Raw genomic sequence first — 17,927 nt, forward strand, 5'->3', positions numbered from 1 at the left:
AAACACTTTGGGAAAGAAATGTTCAACCTGTATATATTATGTAAAAATTCATGTGGATAATGTATCTCCAAGTACAGTACAGTTACAGTAGAGGTGGAAATAGGGTGGTGCTCAGTTCTCTCTAGGGACATTAGAAGACTACAGTCTTCCTCAACACATAATTTTCTTCTTCCCATTCCTCTCTTCTCTCTTCTGTTCCTCTACCACCTCCTTCCCTTCTTCCTTGTTTTTCTTCTTTGTCATTGTTAAAAGTATCATTTCTCATGTGCCAGCTATTGTTCTAAGCATGATTCACTCATTAACTCATCTTCAAACAACCTTGTTTTTCAGATGAACTTTGAGGTTCATGGAGTTAAGTAAATTGTCCAAAGCAACCACTACTATTAGCAGTGGAGGTAGGTTTTCAGTTAGTTTTATAGGACAGATGCAGAGAGAGAGTGTTATAGCGATAGATTACAGTAAGTCAAAGCACACATCTGGATAAGATTCCACACATCTGTGGAATAGAAAGTCCTTTGACATATGCAGGGTCAAAAGGAAGGGTAGTAGCAAGGTCATAGTGGGCCTTTGCATGCTTTAACAAAGGGTTGTACTTTATCACACAAGCAATATGGAGCCAGGGATACAGGTGGACCCATTGCAACAATGAGATGTACAAGTCGTTATGGCGAAAAACGAACTTAACAACTTTGGTGGGGGGTGGGGGGAGGATCGGGTGGGGGGAGGGGAGGAGTATGGGAAGGGATGGGAAGGGGAAACAAAGAGGAGGCAACAATGCTTGATAAGAAATGTACTCATTATCTTGCCCATGTAATTGTAACTTCTCTGTACGATATTCTCACAATAAAAAAAAAAGAAGTGACTTAAGCACAAGAGTGCCACAACCTGATTCCTGTTTTAGAAAGGTAACCATGAGGGTGTTGAAGGGGAGGTATGAGGAGGTATAGAAGAAAAGGAGAGTGGCGAAAGCAAAGAAGAGGAACAAGTGAGTTGGCTTAGCAGGCTAGGGAGACACATGAGAACATATTTGGTTGGGGCTGTTTTAGCCATTAATAGAACTTAGAATTTGACATTCAAAAACATTTATCCCACCTTTGTTGTGTTTTATTCCCTCCCTCCCTCCCTCCCTCCTTCCCTCCTTCCCTCCTTCCCTCCTTCTCTCCTTCCTTCCTTCCTTCCTTCCTTCCTTCCTTCCTTCCTTCCTTCCTTCCTTCTTTCCTTCCTTCCTTCCTGGCTTGAACTCAGGGTCTGGGTACTGTCCCTGAGCTCTTTTGCTCAAGGCAAGTACTCTACCACTTTGAGCCACAGCTCCATTTCCAGTTTTCTGGTGGTTAGTTGGAGATAAGAGGCGTGCTGACTTTTCTGCCTGGGCTGGCTTCGAATCAAGATCCTTAGATCTCAATCTTCTGAGTAGCTAAGATTACAGACGTGAACCACCAATGATGATGTGATTCTTACAATAATATGCGGATCATATGTGGGGCATATTCATCAATTCAAAAGCAATATAATCCAAATAATTTTTGATCTTTGGAATGTTTTCAAAGGAAAAAAATTAAAAACTTACTTGCAGAATACATGTAGCTAAATAGTGTTTTACTGTCTATGGCTTGAGAGAAGAATAGATTAAAAAAAAGAAAAACCAATGGATTTGTAGGGAAAAGCCATCCAAGTGGAGAGTAGCTATTAATCTGTTCCTACAGACAGAGCAATAATGTCACAATCCTTCTCCTTGTTTAATTGTTCCTTGAAAACCTCTCTTCTGTTTACAACCATAGCCTGGGAATAAACACCATATTCAGTGTGCTTACAGTGTGCCAAATACCATTTTAGCACATCACATATATCATCTCTTTCTCCATAGCAACACTGCTGTGATGGGATAAGTTATCTACTATACAGATGAGAAAATTGAGGTCTAAAGAAACTCTGAAATGGAACTTTTGAAACATGATTTTATTTGATTTAAATCTTTGTTTCTAAGACAAAGTAATCCTTTTCCATTTCCCCCACCCTCCTATACCAGAATAACACAGTGGCCAACTAATAACCATCGTGTCATTGGCATTAGGTCCTAGGCATCTGTTAGCATTTGATAAATATGAATAAAAATGAGCTGAGTTCACAGAGTGACTTTCAGATCCAAGAAGATGCTCTAAAATGGCTAAGTTGAAATTCAAAATTCTCTCAATTATTCTTTACTTTAAAATATTAATTTTCTCTTGACTTAGAATTTGATGATATTGAATAGAGTCACCATTGCTAGCTTAAGAAATGAACATATTTAATTGTGACCTTTGCTTCACAGGCCCTAGAATACCTGCTGTGGGCTAGCATATGCATGGAGTCCTCAGTCCCACTCCTGTCTGTCAGGTACTTGACGTGGAGAACTACTCTTTATACAGCTGTTTGTCAATGCTACTATGACTGCCAGGCTGGCATTCATGGTGAGGTATGTGCCTTTTCACTTGGAGGTTCCAACATCCGAAATAGAGCATTTTCTCCTTTAGATGTCCCAAGGAAACAAATTCAAAAAACAACCAAATAACTGAAAGGAAGCAACGTCAACAATTCCAGGCCTTAGGTGAAGAAATTTGCTTGACCTTTCCATTATGGGTATATCTCTGCTCTCTCTTTTATTCTCTTAGCTTCTACCTCCTTCCTCATTCTCTGAACATGATTTCTAGTGCCTTTCTTTCCTTATTTTGTTCTTACAGGTAAGCCACCTTCTTTTCCTGTTCAGTTTTGGTACTCTGCTACCTATTATACTTTACCTTGCCTTTTCTCTGCTTCCATTCACCAATTGTTGCATTCTGTCTCTCCTTATTTCCTCTTGTCTTTTCCTCATCTATGAGACTATATACTTGAAATACAACTTGGCAGTGGCTTCTATTAGCTTTTACAAATTCTATGTGTAAATTAAAAGGATACTTTATAAGATGTAGTACTAGCTTGGTTAATGAATGGGACTTTAGTGAAAACCAGAAATAGAAACCCTTTTCATTTGGGCCAACACATCTCTGTCCTGGGGGGCATGCATGATTTGGTGTAAGGGGCTGGCAAGTTGGCATTTGCCCTTCACTCAGCCCTCTGGCTGCGAGTGTTATACAGGACACAGCCTCCACAGCTGTAAAAATACCTTCTCAGATCCTGCTCACAGCCATAAATAAATCACTTAGCCCATTAATCATGCCTTACATTTGGTTTTTCCTGACTGGACTAATTCTGAAGGATTAGATGGTAGAGGTCCACAGGCAGGAAAATAGTTGAATTCAACCTTCATGGAATCCTTTGTAGCCTGGGACATACTCTAACAATGCTCACCATGTAAAGCTTTGGGACATTAGAGGTGGCACACTTTACTATATCTGTTTAAGTTATAAGTGGAGGTGATTTTTTTTGGGGGGGGTCTGGTCGTGGGCCTGAACTCTGGGCCTAGGCGCTGTCCCTCAGCTCTTCAGCTCAAGGCTAGCGCTCCACCACTTGAGCCACAGCGCCACTTCTGGCTTTTTTTTCTTTTTGCTTATGTGATGCTGAGGAATCGAACCCAGGGCCTCATGCATGCAAGGCAAGCGCTCTACCACTGAGCCACCTTCCCAGCCCAGGTGATTTCTATGTAGTTCTAGTCATTCAATTCTGATGGGGTTCTTCCTCATAAGAAAATTTACTATTCATACGTGTTAATATTGTGGTGGCTTTGAAAACATTTTCATAAAAAAACATAAATATTTGAGTTCTTCATAGAGTCTCTTCTACTTAATTCATTTGTAACCACTTGTTTGCCACCCAGTATATTTACTTATAGATTTATAGACACATTCTAGCTCAACTGGTATAATTCTTTAAAAAGATAAGTCAAAGCCCAACAAAATAAGTGCTACAAAGAGTACTTTCAAGAGGGGAGGGTGGGGCCACGAGGAGAGGAGTAGAAGAATGAAGAGGGGAAGGGGGAACACTGCAGGCAAGATTTCATTGTATATACCACAGAGTTAGAAATATAAGGGAAGGGGAGACCGATGTGGGGGTGAAGATGTTGAATTGTTGACACAGATCAAGATGCACTGTATACATAAAATGCTTTGTTAGCTGGCAAAAATTCAATACATAACCTAAAAATTAAGTAAAGTAAGAGAAGGGGTGGGTTGGGAGAGGTGAGAATGTTGAAAGGGGAGACACTGATCAAAAGGCACTATATTCATAAACTGCTTTGGTGAATGTCAACTTCTTTGTGAACCTATTAAAAGATAACAAAATTATTCAAAGAAACTATAACTATTTCAAAGAAATGGCAAAACAAATTACACAATTTCTTTTTTATTGTGAAAATACTGTATAGAGGGATTATAATTACATGAGCAAGATAATGAGTACATTTCTTATCAAGCATTGTAGCCTCCTCCTTTGTTTCCCCTTCCCATCCCATCCTTCCCCTGCCCCCTCCCCCCACCCAACCCTCCTCCTCCCCCACCAAAGTTGTAAAGTTCGTTTTCCGACATAACGACTTGTATGTCTCATTGTTGCAATGTATCCCTATTTAAGCAATTTGTTTTTCCCTTCCCCTCCACAAATTATACCAACAGCTCTTTTGAACTTCTGGTAATATCTGTAGAGAATTACTGTATAGCAATGATTGATTAAATGAATGAAATGATTAAATATGCAAGCTTTCCTTCCTCCCTCCCTTAGATATTTATTAGTTACTTCCTGTATGTTGGGTATTGGGAATTCAAAATTAAATAAAGCTTTTTAAGACCCTCATAGCATAGTGGTCACTGTATGAATAGTCGAATAAGTTATCCAGCATATTATGCTAGGAAGGTTAGAGTTTTAGAAGCTCATGTGAGTGTATATATATATATATATATATATATATATATATATATATATATATATATATTGTGTGTGTGTGTGTGTGTGTGTGTGTGTGTAAGTATAAGCATTCATCAAGTTAGTCTTGACAGTTTAACTTTAGATTTATAGAGTTTAATGGTGCTTATAAGAAATGATAGCCTGGAGAACTATCATGTTAAAAGAAGTCAGCATCAGCTGGTGGTCTAATTTGCACATTAAATCAGCAAATGTCTAAGACAACAAAGCTTATTGCTTTATACATTTTTAATACTATATTCCAACTTATTATGAATAAACATTTTAATTGCACACAGGCATTCGCTCGGCGTGCTTTAGCTAAAATTGATGAGTTAAGACAGTTGGAATTGATGAGCTCTTCAATGTCTCAGGAAGAATCCAGAAGATATTATAGAGAGGCTACATTAAAGGTATAAAATTTTTATGAAGTTACTGAGATTGACTGCACCCCATCACTGATGAAATGCTTGATATTGGTAGCTGAGAAGTGCTCCCTGTTGTAACCTGGTTTGTATTTCTTCTCTTTGAGACAGATGGCAGTGATGATCTTCAAAAGAGGAGTATTTGAATCTCGAAGAAAAAACAAAGTTTTGTTTAGACCAAAGATAAGACTTAACCTAAAGGAAATACAAAGTGTAAGCCTAAAAAGTCTTCTCTACTTGTGACTCCTTTTGTAGTCTGTTTCTATTACTCAGTAGTGTCTTTTGAGCATAGCTATTAGTGATTAAACCCTGCTTCCACTTTTCTACACTAGTGAACAATCATAGAAGAAACTTTCCCCACTTAGGATATGGCCTCACTTCATCCCTTTCTTTAAGCCTTTCCATATCTTATACAAATGCAATTTTGCCATGTTAAAGGGACATCATGTTAAGAAATTATAGGTTAACTAGAGAATCTGGAATGGCTTGAAGGAACAGGCCCTTGCCAATGAACAATTTTCTGAGTAGGTATGCACTGGCCTTGTCTATGCTTGTCTAGTGCTAGTTTTGAGGTTGGAGAGAGGTAGAAGCACCCCTTCTCATCAACTTCAGGTTGCCCCATGAGAGCGTCTAGGAACTAAGTTGTACTGAAGCAACAGACAACCACACACTTCAGGTGGCTTAAAAAAATTTATTTCTCTCTGGGGTCAGATGCTAGGGGAGTTATCAGGGAACTGTGCTCAAAGCTGCTCAGAGCCAGGCTGGGGAACAGTCTCAATCAGCAAATACTAGTCTTTCTGCTGAAGGAGAGAGTGAATTCTGGAGTGTCTCACAGGAGCCAGGAAGTATCATAAGTCTCTTCTTACATGGCCCCTCCCAACCACAGGCCTATTTGGAGAACTGTTAATGACTGTCTTAGAAAATGGAATGAGACAGATATCCCTATGAGGTGCTACTACCCTTTTCTCCTGGCCTTGCCCTCCCCATTTTGAGCTCAGTGTCCCTCAAGGCCCAGTTCTCTGTCTAACTTAAGCTGTCCCTGACTCCTTCATGGCCATCAGCTCTCTTTTTCCTGAGCTTCTATAAAGGGACTGAAAATGTAAATGAAGTGGGGAGATAGAGGAGAAGATTCTGATATAAGAGTTGCTGAGCTTTAGAACCCAGAGAAAAATTTTGAAATCATGTGGTTTAGTGCTTATCTCCTTCAGATAAGGAAAATAAAGGTTGAAATTACTGCCCCAAAGGCTTATGTTTTGAATACCTGGTCCTCAGCTTGTGACACTATTTTGAGAGGTTCTGGGAATTTGAGGATATGGAGCCGAGCTGAAGAAATTAGGCCACTAGTGGTATGTTGTTGGACATTATACACAGACAGTCACTGGTCCCTTCCTTACCCTTCTTCCTGTCCACCATGAGGTGAGGGAGATTCTCTGCCATATACTTTTGCCACTATGTTCTGCTCAAACACCACCACTGAAACAGTGGGCCATAATAAATCCCTCTTCCCTGAGCTGTTGTCAGTCATACTGTCATACTGACAAGAAAGCTGACTAATACTACATAATAAACAAAATAACTATGTTTTGTGTTAAGTTTGAAGAAGGAAATCATGTTAGAGGGATTAAATGTTATATATAAAACCCTTAAGAGGTCTTTGGAACAGAGTAGGTTCTTAATAAATATTAGCTATCATAATTGCTTATTTTTACTCTTTCATTCAACTATCACATACTGAATATCTGTGTTGTCAAGTACAGTGGAATGTAGGAAAAGCTTGAGTCACAGTCCTGACTTTTACAGGAGTGAGCCACCAATGCCTAGCCAATTTAACTACTTTTAAATCTCTATTTTAACTGATCTTAGAAGAACCCTTATATCCAGAAAGAGAGATTAAAGGATCTCAACAGAAAAAGCTGAACATGTCATCCCCATCTATTTAGGTAATATAAATAGAATTGTTGTCTAGACCAACCTGGGATTATGGAATACCCTATTTTGAAAAATGCCTAAAGCAGAAAGGGTTGAGAGCATGGCTCAAGTTGTAAAGTACCTTTCTAGCAAGTACAAAACCCTGAATTCACTCCCCAGTACTACTGAAAGAAAGAAATGAAAAAAACCCTTAAGGCCCCATCTGATTGTTAATATAAGTACTATTTGTGTTAGCATTAGTTAACTATACCTTACTTTTCATGGTCATATATTATCTTTGAAAAATGGACTGATTTTTTTGCACTCTAGAATTCGTGGCCACGAACTCTTACAGAACGGCTACTGGAAGAGTTGTTTGACAGCACTGCATCCCGGTTTCTGGCCGTCTTGGAAGCTCTTTCTGATTCAAATAGGCGAGTACTGCAAACTGGACCTTTTGCTACTGATGAAGTGGAGCTTCGAGATGTTGTTACAGAACTGTTTATAGCAGGAAAAGAACTCTTTGTAGGTAAATAAACGATAAGATATCATTTTATAACAAAATAGTGTATATGAAAAAAAATGTTGGATGGTTTAACACACACCTCTAACCCTCACTATTTGGGAGGCAGAGATTAGGAGGATTGTTGTCTAAGGCCAACCTGAGTGAAAAGTCCGTGAGACTCTCATCTCAACAAACAAGCTGGGTAGAATGATTCATTTGTGTAATCTCAGCTACATGGGAGGCATATGTAGAAGGATTATAGTCTGAAGCTGTCCTACATAAAAAGTGTGAAATTCCACCTGAAAAACAAAGCAAAACAAAATAGCACTGTCAACCCCATATCCAGTTTATGTATTAACCTTGCTAATGGCAATTGATAATTTAAACTGTTTATTTGTAGATTTTTTTTTGTATTTTATGGGTATATAATAATCTGTGGGTAATGATAATTATACTTCTTTCAAATTCTTACCCTTTTAAATTTCCTTTTTCCTGTTATTTCTTGCCTGTTTTCTGTTACTTATTGTGCTAGATGGGATCTCTAATAAACACATGGGAAAGATGATGACAGCATTTATCTTTGTCTCATTTTTTAAATCTCAAACAGAAAACTTTCAACATTTTATCATTAGTTAAGATGTTTGCTAAAGCAGTTTTTATAGATATATTTTTCAGGTGAAGAAAGTATCTTTGATCTTTGATTTCCAAGATGGTTTTGTTTGTTAGCTTGTGTAATTATTCAGTTTTTTTTTTTGTGCTGGTCCTGGGGCTTGATCTCAGCACCTTGGAGCTGTCCCTGAGCTTTTTTGCTCAAGGCTAACTCTCTACCACTTGAGCCATAGTTGAGCCAAAAATGGAGTTAAGATGCTTGAGGACTTTCCTACCCAGGCTGGCTTTGAACCTTGGTTTTTAATTCTGCCTAGTTGTTGAATTTTGGATTTATTTCATTGATCAAATCATTTCTCTTTTATTTCTATGAATGTGGTGAGAGACTTTGAATGTTGATCTATTTTCAGCTACCCTTTGCTTTTGGAATAAAACTTCTGAGGCAGAGGCTAGTTATTTGAAATAATACTCGTGTTTAGTACTTCTGCTGCCTTGCTCTGGACCTTGTTTGGGAGAAAGGCTGCCAAGAGACACTTGTGTCTCAGTTCTCCTTCCCTGTCTTCCATTTTTCTGTTGAATTTGTGGCTATTCTTTGAAGATGCTTTGCATTTAGTGTCTTTGTCCTTCATAAGCTTATCTTCTATTGCCTTGTGATAGCCAATTTGGCTGAGAAGTCTACTTGGAAGAGGTGAAAAGCTAGACCATACATTATATAGCTTTAGTCAAGTTCTGTGGTGTGTATATTTGTGTGTGTGTGTGTGTGTGTGTGTGTGTGTGTGTGTGTGTGTGTGTGTGTGTGTGTGTGTGTGTGTGTGTGTGTGTGTGTGTGTGTGTGTGTGTGTGTGTGTGTGTGTGTGTGTGTGTGTGTGTGTGTGTCCAAAGGCAGGGAGCTGGGCCAGTTTGGGTTCATTTCTCCACACAGAAGTTCCTTGAATTCTTTCACTCAAAACCCAAAACTTACCCTCATCTATCTTTGTTCTTTCCAACACCTGTTATTAAAATGGAAGGGATTTTTCTTTTGTGCCTTCTCCCTTCTCCTTGATCTTTCCAAGCTTAATTTCTCCAAGCAGTTCCTTTACTCCATGTCATTTTTCACCTTCCTCTCTCTATGTCTATATGTACAACCAGATTTTGTTTTTCAAAGTTCTCAATCTTTTCTTCTATTGTATATCAGAAAGCCTAATGTATCTACCATGCTACTGAGAATACAAAGAGCAATTCTCTTTATTGCTTAGTCACTTCAGTTATCTTTTTGTACTCTCTGTATTGTGTGATTCTATGACTTCTTTCTCAACACTCTTTTGAGCCTTTTCTCCCTCCATACCCACCCCTGTTCTCTCTGTTTGTGGTACTGGGGTTTGAAATCAGGTCTTGGGCTTCCATAGGCAGGTGCTCTGTACTGAGCTATGCTTTCTAGACCTTTTCTGTAGTCATTACTTTTTTTTTTTTACAGTTGTTTAAACTTTATTTTCATATGCTTATAAGATTTAGAGTATAATACATCAAATGAGACAATTGGAAATTAACAATGTATACACAGGAAGAGTATAAAGAATACATATAGGATACATTATTTGTTGTGAGGATGCAAAAGAACAGTGTTTTTGGCTTTAAAATTCTGATTCCAATGTCTATTATAACATTCAAGTAAAACATGTTTCCAGTTATTTTAAAAATAACTATATTAAAATGTAATTCTAAGACAATCTGCATCGACCACGATCTTCAAGGTAGTGCTGTTCAATTCTTCGACAGAAAGCAAGGAGGTTACTATAGTTTTTCACTTTCTCAGAAAGTTCATCATTGGTCAGTCGAGTGGTGAGAATGGTGTACAGATGCCCAAATACCAGGGCATCAAGTTAAGTAGGTTTCATGTTGAAGAAATATGGTTGTGTTCCCAGTCTTTGAGAAAGAGCTTGACAGCACTGGTCTACATCTTCTAAGACCTGGTCCAGGGTCTTGTTGCCCCATCCAATAGCTTTCATCTTATGTTTGACTTCCCACTGTGTCTGGTAGGTCAAAATATGATTCAGAGGCCATGGGTAAGGAGACCCATACCTAGAATGAGTAATCTCCTCTACTGTAGCTTCATCACACCACTGAAGATACAACTCTGCAGTCAAAAGCATATTGTTGAATAATTCCATATAAGCTTTCATTTCTGCTTTTTGGACATCATCCAATCCATCACTAAGACAATGAATGACCCAGATGGAGACATATATTCTACATTTGCCCTACAAACCACTTTTATAGGCAAATTACACATCGGCAAAAAGGTCTGCACAGCAAGAGAAGCTGCATTATCAGAAAGCAAAATTTGTTCCCCTTTCAGTTGCTGATATAATGTAGCATTTTCTGGCCAAGGTTCTGTAGCTGCCATCTGCGAAACTAAGGCTTCCGCCACCAGAGACATGTGGGCCGGGGAGCCCCGCGCCTGGCTGCTGGCTCTCTGCAACCCTGGCGCTCTCCTGCGCAACCTCCACGGCTCCGGGCAGAGCACAAGTCTGGCCGGGCTTCGGCTCAGACTCACCGAAACCACTTGGGCGCTGGGGAACTTCCGCCCCCTGTAGTCATTATTTTTGAGATAGGATTTTCCTTGATTACTTCCTGGGTATGCCTGGACCATGATAGGCCATTTTAGGCTTCTTGTAGTAGTTGGGATGACAGGCACAGCTACCAAACACAACTTCTTCCATTAAAATTGAATAGCATGGACTTTTCTGCCCCAATTATTTTGGAGCCATGATCATTATGATCTTATCTAGGATGACACACTACCACGCCCAGTTATTGATGGACTAGGAATCTCATGGTTTTTTTTGCCCAGGCTGATCTTGACCCACAATTTTTTCTGTTTTAGCCTCCCAAGTAGCATGTACCCTTTTTTCAGAACTTTGCTGCTGGAGTTCATAATAGAGAGGAAAATAGACTCTTAAATGTTGGTGTTCTCAGGATGTTTATGGCTGATTGTACCATTTACTATTGATATACATAATGATGACTCTAAAAGCTATGTCCTTATTTTAGATCTCTTCCCTGAGTTCCCAGTCTACATGTAGCCACCTCATTTGGGAAGTAATGGTAACAACTATGAGCAGTTAACAACAAATAACTGTTGGTAATTACATGTTGAGTGTCCATGCTTCTTCTGGTAGCTATTCTTGACTAGATTTTCACCCTCCCTCAAATCTCTGTTGGGTCCTTCCTACTTGCTCCCACAGTATCCTGTATTTGTCCACTTATATTTCTGGTTTGGTCATGTATCTGGTCTCAGTGAAGAAAGGGATCATGCTTACCAATTTGCTCTTGTTGCCTTAGAGTCTGGTAGTGTCTGATATTTATATTTTGTAAGTATTTCTTTGCATGGATGATTTTCATATCTCTCTCCTTTTTTTTTCATAGCAAATATTGGTACAAGTGGAAAGCTTGAGTTTCCCAGAATATCACTGCTGGAGTGCATGGTAGAGAAGAAAAATGTGATTTCTCTGGATGCTGCTCTGAAATTTATAAAATTAGCTTTTACTTATGAAGAATGGAGTTTATTTGAATCCTCAGCTGTACAACTTCTTCTTTCTCTGGAGGTAACAGGCAACACCATTCATGATTTTTTGTTTTGTTAAAATGGTACTGAGTTGCTAATTAACTTGGGGGATATCTTCTCTCAGAAGGAGAATGATCCAGAGTCAAAGAAAGCAGAGAAAGACTTAATTCTTCTGATTGCAATAGAACCACTAATCAATGTCAAGAGAAACAAAGGGTTGATTTTGCCTTTGGAAAATGATAAAGAAGGACATCCCATTCATATGTATTTTAAAAAGTTTACTAATAGTGGTAAGTATTTCTTTACCTGTTTGAAGTATTTTGTTTTAATTCATAAAATATGCTTATTCTAGTGAGAAGGAACAGGAGGTACAAAGGCCTAAAGGCAAGAATGTATTTGGTGACTGAAGGCAAGGTTAGGATGTGTATTGGGGGAGGTAGTGGAGCTGGGGAATGTATTAGGTAACAAGCATGGAAACATCTGGGAGCCAAGTAATGGGGTTTCTGTACCTTGTAAAGATTATGCATTTTATTCTGTTGACAGTTTAGAGTAGAGTAATAAGGTTATACTAAGCGGTTGTCTTGTTGAGGTAACTGTAAAGCCTAGGGGCTGTATGTGCAAAGGCAAGAGGCATCAGTTCACTTTAGTAATGGGCTGTTGGGTGGCCTACCTTCTCTTTTTAGATGCAGTATTTTTCCTTCCAGAATTTAAAGAATTCAAAAGATACTGTCTATGTAATTAGAAATATGGTCTACTTTTTAGACTAGTGAAAATTATTTAATTCTTTTTTTATTGTGAAAATACCATACAGAGGAGTTACAATTACATGGGCAAGGTAATGAGTACATTTCTTATCAAGCCTTGTTGCCTCCTCCTTTGTTTCTCCTTCCCATCCCTTCCCATCGTGCCCCCTGCCAAAAGTTGTAAAGTTCATTTTTCAACATAACATCTTGTACATCTCTTATTGCAATGGGTCTACCTGTATTCCTATTTAAAAAAATTGTTTTTTCCCTTCTCCTCCCCAAATTATACCAACATCAAATTCTGTGTTTTAATGTTTCACATGTTATTATACAGTTGCTCAATTGCAGATAACAATTTGTATCAAGTAATGGTATGCATTTTTTCTCTGATTTCTGAATAAGTAATTTTATTACTTTTTTCATTGCCACATTTTATATGTACTTTAAAATTATAATGCTCTTCAGTTTCTCTTTGAATATTGTTGGCATACATGTTATGGATTAATTATAACAGACTATTTTAATCGGAGTAGAGCTACTTAGATTAGTTTTCATACAGAAGTATTTAAGTTATCTTGTTTATGTGGTATTTTCCCAGTTATCATTTATGTCTGTTTTATAGAATTTCTGTGTTTTCTGTTTCTTTTATATCTGGCATTTCCTAATGGATTTCCCCCATATTCTTCTGCTTTTTAAAATGCAGAAACTTACCTGGGAAATAGTGGCTCTTTAGAAGACATTTTTCAGGCTGCAGCAATCTTGCATTTCTGTGTCTGTGACTCTTCTTCAAAGGTGAGTTAGTGAACTTTGAGTAACATATTAGTGTGGAAGGAAGTTATCACTCAGCTAAAGACAGATTTAAGATATTACAGAATTTGGGGGGCTGGGAAGGTGGCTCAGTGGTAGAGCACTTGCCTTGCATGCCTGAGGCCCTGGGTTCGATTCCTCAGCACCACATAAGCAAACAGAAAAAAGCCGGAAGTGGCGCTGTGGCTCAAGTGGTAGAGTGCTAGCCTTGAGCTGAAGAGCTGAGGGACAGTGCCCAGGCCCAGAGTTCAGGCCCCACGACCGGACCCAAAAAAAAAAAAAGATATCACAGAATTTGTACTTGGGCTGATATTTTATGTTTCTTTTTATTATTGTCATCACTTGGGTGTCAATCCATTGCTCTTTTGGGGCAGGTGGTGGGCTAGTTGTACTTCTAATGATGAAGGGCTTTACAGCCTATGACCACAGACCCTGGTTAATACTGGATATTGCTTTGCACATGATGAATGGCTAGTATTTAGAAATGACCTGTACATAGATGTGAGTGCTTTAGGTAAAACTAGTAGAGTACAGTTTTATGTATTTATGCATTCTTTTTATGGTGATACTGAGGATGGAACCTGCAGCCTTGAGTCCATGCGGAGGCAAGTACTCTGACACTGATCTATGCTGTCAGCCCATGCACTGGTTTTAAAACTGTATTGCAGGGGTTCATGGGACTTTTCTGATCTTCCTCAGAAGTCCAGCTTTGAGCAGGGCACCCTAGTCTGTTCCTTGAAGTTTTATATGTTACACTGGAGTTCTGGTGGAATTTCATTTGAAAATTTGGTTTTATTGTTATGTGAAAAGCTTGGAATCCACAATTATAGAGTATATTATGTGGACATTTGTCCATGTAAGTGAGATACAGTGAAGGGGAATAAAAATTTGTCTCTTCTACATTTTTTCATTTCTTCCTTGTTTATTAGAATACATTTAGCAGGTATTTAAGTTTTGAGAGAAAAATATTTAACAGCAATGTAATTAGCATAGTGGGAAAATTAATAAAAATAACAAGGCTGAAAAGACTAAGGATCTTTCATCTATAAGTTTTAAAAAATATTATATGTATCTTAGTTTAGCTCAGTAAACATTTCTTGAAGTCTGATCTGTGTTATGTTCCCAAACATGGTACTAAAGTATGACATGCATATCAAATGAAGTCTTAGAGCTGTGTGAAGGAACTCAAAATTTTGGTATATGTTAAGTGTAATTCTTACCTTTGTATAATTCAGTTCTTTTCAAATGAGCCAAATAATTTTGTCTGGAAAGGGGAAACACTTATTGGGGATCATCTGTTGGTACAGGGAGTGAAGTTCTGTCCAGTTTATGCCTGTCTTCCTTGCTGAGGTACCTTCTCAGATCTCTACTCTCTTAGGTTACTAGTATTTCTCCTTCCCACTCCCAATTCTTTATTACTTTAATACAAGAACTTTAAAAGAGAACAATATGAGTCAATCTGAGAGTCTGATTGACTTATGGGTTTACATATATGTCTAAAAATACTTGGAACTTTTCTTTCTTTTTTTGGATTTTTTTTTTTAGACAGAAGTAGCACATGTATAGAGTATTGTCTGAGAGTAAGGACTTGAACTAGGCCATTAGATTTGAATGTGTTGGATGTGCAACTTTCTAGTTATTTTGTCCATGGAACAATCATATCATTTCCTTGTGTTTCATGTTACTCATATGTAAATGGAAGATATAGTACTGTTAAGTGCCTTGTTGAGTTTATGTGAGGGATGATAAATAAATTGGCACATATAATTAACAATAAAGCCCAGAGTGTTGCCTGACATACACTGACATATATCTATATATCTATATATCTTCTTATTAGTTACTTAATTTCATTTTCAGAGTGTTCAGCCTGATAAAGAAATCATTGTGGACATGTTAATGCTCCTGTGGCAGAAATGCAAAGTAGGAATTCAGAAGATCAATGTGTCCAAATATGACTATGTAAAATACATTCAGAAAATCAGCACTAACAAAGTAATACTTTTTTATTTCCCTCCTTCCCTCCCTCCCTCCCTCCCTCTCTCCCTCTCTCCTTCCTTCCTTCCTTTGTTGTTAATTCAAATTGTGATACAAATTTCCAAGCTAGATTTCTTCTGTTTAATCTACTTGAGTAAAACTTACCATTGCAGATATAGATGTTAAGAAGATAGTCTTTGTAGTGCTGAGCAAGCTTTTATTTCAAGGTGTGTTTCTGTACCCCAGCACCAATTTGGTTGTAGGGAGTAGAAGAATATTTCAATTTTAAAGCAGTGAATAAGTGTGTGGCTAAGGTCATATGAACTTGGATAAATTTGTCAGGAGGATTAAAAATATAGAAGCCAAATAAGTAAGTTAATTTTTTAAGGAATTTAGTTTTTACTTTATAATAATATATTTACATTTAATTTCATGGGAAAGGGAAAGCATAATAGCTCAATATCTGATATTATAACACAAAAACACATGAGATATTATTTTAGTAATATTTCAGCTCCAATGATTCTGAGCTTTCTAAAATTAGCTATACTAGTTTGCATATGTCTGAACTTTCAACCTATATTTAGCCAACTTATGATTTTTTTTTATCATTTTAGATCTACTAAGAGTAGTTGGTTGGCTTCACATGCTAAGCTTTGCAGATATACATATTGATGTCAATTTATAAGCGTATAGATTGGAGCCTGAAACCTATACTTAATTCCTCATGAATTCAGAGGACTTTGATAGTGACTAAATACAATTGCCTTAAAAGGAAGATAAGAACTTTGAGAAGGCAGATAATTTTTGGTGATATAGAAAGATAGTAGATAAACAAACAGATCTTGTTTATGAATGTACATAAATGAGTTTGTTGAATGGCATATATATATATATATATATATATATATATATATATATATTTGTTGTTGGTTGTGGGGTTTGAACTCTGGGCTTGGGCACCGTCCCTGAGCTCTTCAGCTCTAGGTGAGTGCTCTGTCAGTTGAGCCACAGCGCCACTTCCAAAATGGCATATTTTTAGGATCATTTTGTATTACTAATCATTAAGGTGTATTAATGAGAAGTCTATGTAATACTTCAAGAATGGAAGATGGTGAAGTCAAGGAAGAACTGCTTTGAAAAAAATCTGACTCAGTACAATGTAATACATTTTAAACTTTCTTTCAATGTGTTTTCTCTTTTTAGTGGGTTTATCTTCTGTGGCAGATAAGTGAAGTGATTCATTCCTGTAAAGTGGAAGGGATTGATATTGTGGTGATGGCAGAGGTCACATTACGATTATGTGAAATATTAGAATGTTTTGGAATCCCCAAAAGGAAATTTAAAAAATCTCCAGGTAAAATATTAGATGAAAAATAAGATTATTAATGTATATCTGCATAAATAGAAATAGGTAAACATAAATTAGAATATAAGAAAACTTCCAATCATGAAAACTAAGCTTTTTAACAAGGGAAGAGATGACACTGTTCAAAAATATATGTATTCATTACCTAAGTAACTGTTACCCCTCTGTCCATCAATAAAAATTAAAATTCAAAAAAAAAAGAAATCTAAGCCTTTCAATATCATGATTCACTGATGATTTTTTTTCAGAACTAGAGGACACAGTGTTAAACAGGTACATTTTAAGAAGGTTATGCGCTCTGTGGTTCAATGGCAGACAGAACTTTACTTTCTCCTCATTCATGTTCCTCTTCTTCATTCCTAATTACCACTGACTTCTGTTTTTCCCTCACCATTCTTTTTTTCCCTCCTTTTATTTTTATTTTTTTAAAATCTTTTGATCTCTTCCATTTTTCAGGTCTATGACTGCTTCATGAAGAAAGAACTTAACCATTGATTCTTGCTGGACACTTGGATCAATGTTCTTTCACATTTAATCTCCATTTTATCCTTTCCTCACCTAATTTTCTGCTAACCTAGTCCCTCATAGTTGTCAAAGCATCATTCAGCTTCTTTTCCCTTTTTAGAACATAGCTCCTAGTTAAGAATAGCTTCTACACTGTTCTATACTCTATGGACTCCTTCCCAGGATCTAGGCAGGTTCTCTACTCAAGATCTTTGCCCTGTATTTATTATTATTTTTACTATCTTCTTAGTTTGTAGATTAAAACAAAATATTTTCCAGTTTTTCTCCAGTTAGGATAACTTTTCTAGATTACTAATTACTGGAAACAAAAAGTTATTCAGTTTTTTCTGTTTCATGTACTAGTTACTTTTGAAAACGATTGTTTTATACTGTTTAATTATAGCTGGAGTAAGTACAATTTAAGCCAGTGATTCTTTGTTAAATGTTTATTATATACAGAGGTGATCTATTTATAAATTTGAAAACTTCTGTATTGATGTCAAAAGGGGATGTTTTTATTTTAACATTTAAATTTCTCTGAGGATGTTATTCTTAGTAATGTGTATTGACACATAAAACATAAGTCCCAAATCATTATTTTATGTTTATTTATGGTAGTCTAAAATATATTTATTTTATTATTTGTTAAATAATACATTGTTTAGTTTGAATT

At 37.1% G+C, this 17,927-nt stretch overlaps 1 protein-coding gene and 1 pseudogene across 7 annotated transcripts in view; one reads left to right on the plus strand and one right to left on the minus strand.

The window, feature by feature from the left end:
• Cfap54 (cilia and flagella associated protein 54) overlaps window positions 1-17,927 on the plus strand; it is a 248,380-nt gene that overhangs the window by 26,272 nt on the left and 204,181 nt on the right. For 5 of the 6 annotated variants that reach the window (XM_069990518.1, XM_069990555.1, XM_069990527.1 and 2 more), the window contains exons 6-14: window positions 2,309-2,452; window positions 5,166-5,279; window positions 5,403-5,504; window positions 7,530-7,728; window positions 11,716-11,894; window positions 11,979-12,144; window positions 13,301-13,389; window positions 15,265-15,399; window positions 16,588-16,738. In XM_069990518.1, coding sequence (XP_069846619.1) covers window positions 2,309-2,452; window positions 5,166-5,279; window positions 5,403-5,504; window positions 7,530-7,728; window positions 11,716-11,894; window positions 11,979-12,144; window positions 13,301-13,389; window positions 15,265-15,399; window positions 16,588-16,738 — 1,279 coding nt within the window. The remainder of the gene's footprint in view (window positions 1-2,308; window positions 2,453-5,165; window positions 5,280-5,402; window positions 5,505-7,529; window positions 7,729-11,715; window positions 11,895-11,978; window positions 12,145-13,300; window positions 13,390-15,264; window positions 15,400-16,587; window positions 16,739-17,927) is intronic. The other variant, XM_069990546.1, reaches the window with a different exon arrangement.
• Window positions 9,980-10,726, minus strand: LOC138805665 (metaxin-2 pseudogene; annotated as a pseudogene). Its single transcript, XR_011365615.1, has one exon. The product of XR_011365615.1 is annotated as a metaxin-2 pseudogene (transcript).

Source organism: Dipodomys merriami, unplaced genomic scaffold (assembly GCF_024711535.1).
Source record: "Dipodomys merriami isolate MVZ:Mamm:240054 unplaced genomic scaffold, mDipMer1.0.p SCAF_10, whole genome shotgun sequence".
Classification (NCBI taxonomy): domain Eukaryota; kingdom Metazoa; phylum Chordata; class Mammalia; order Rodentia; family Heteromyidae; genus Dipodomys; species Dipodomys merriami.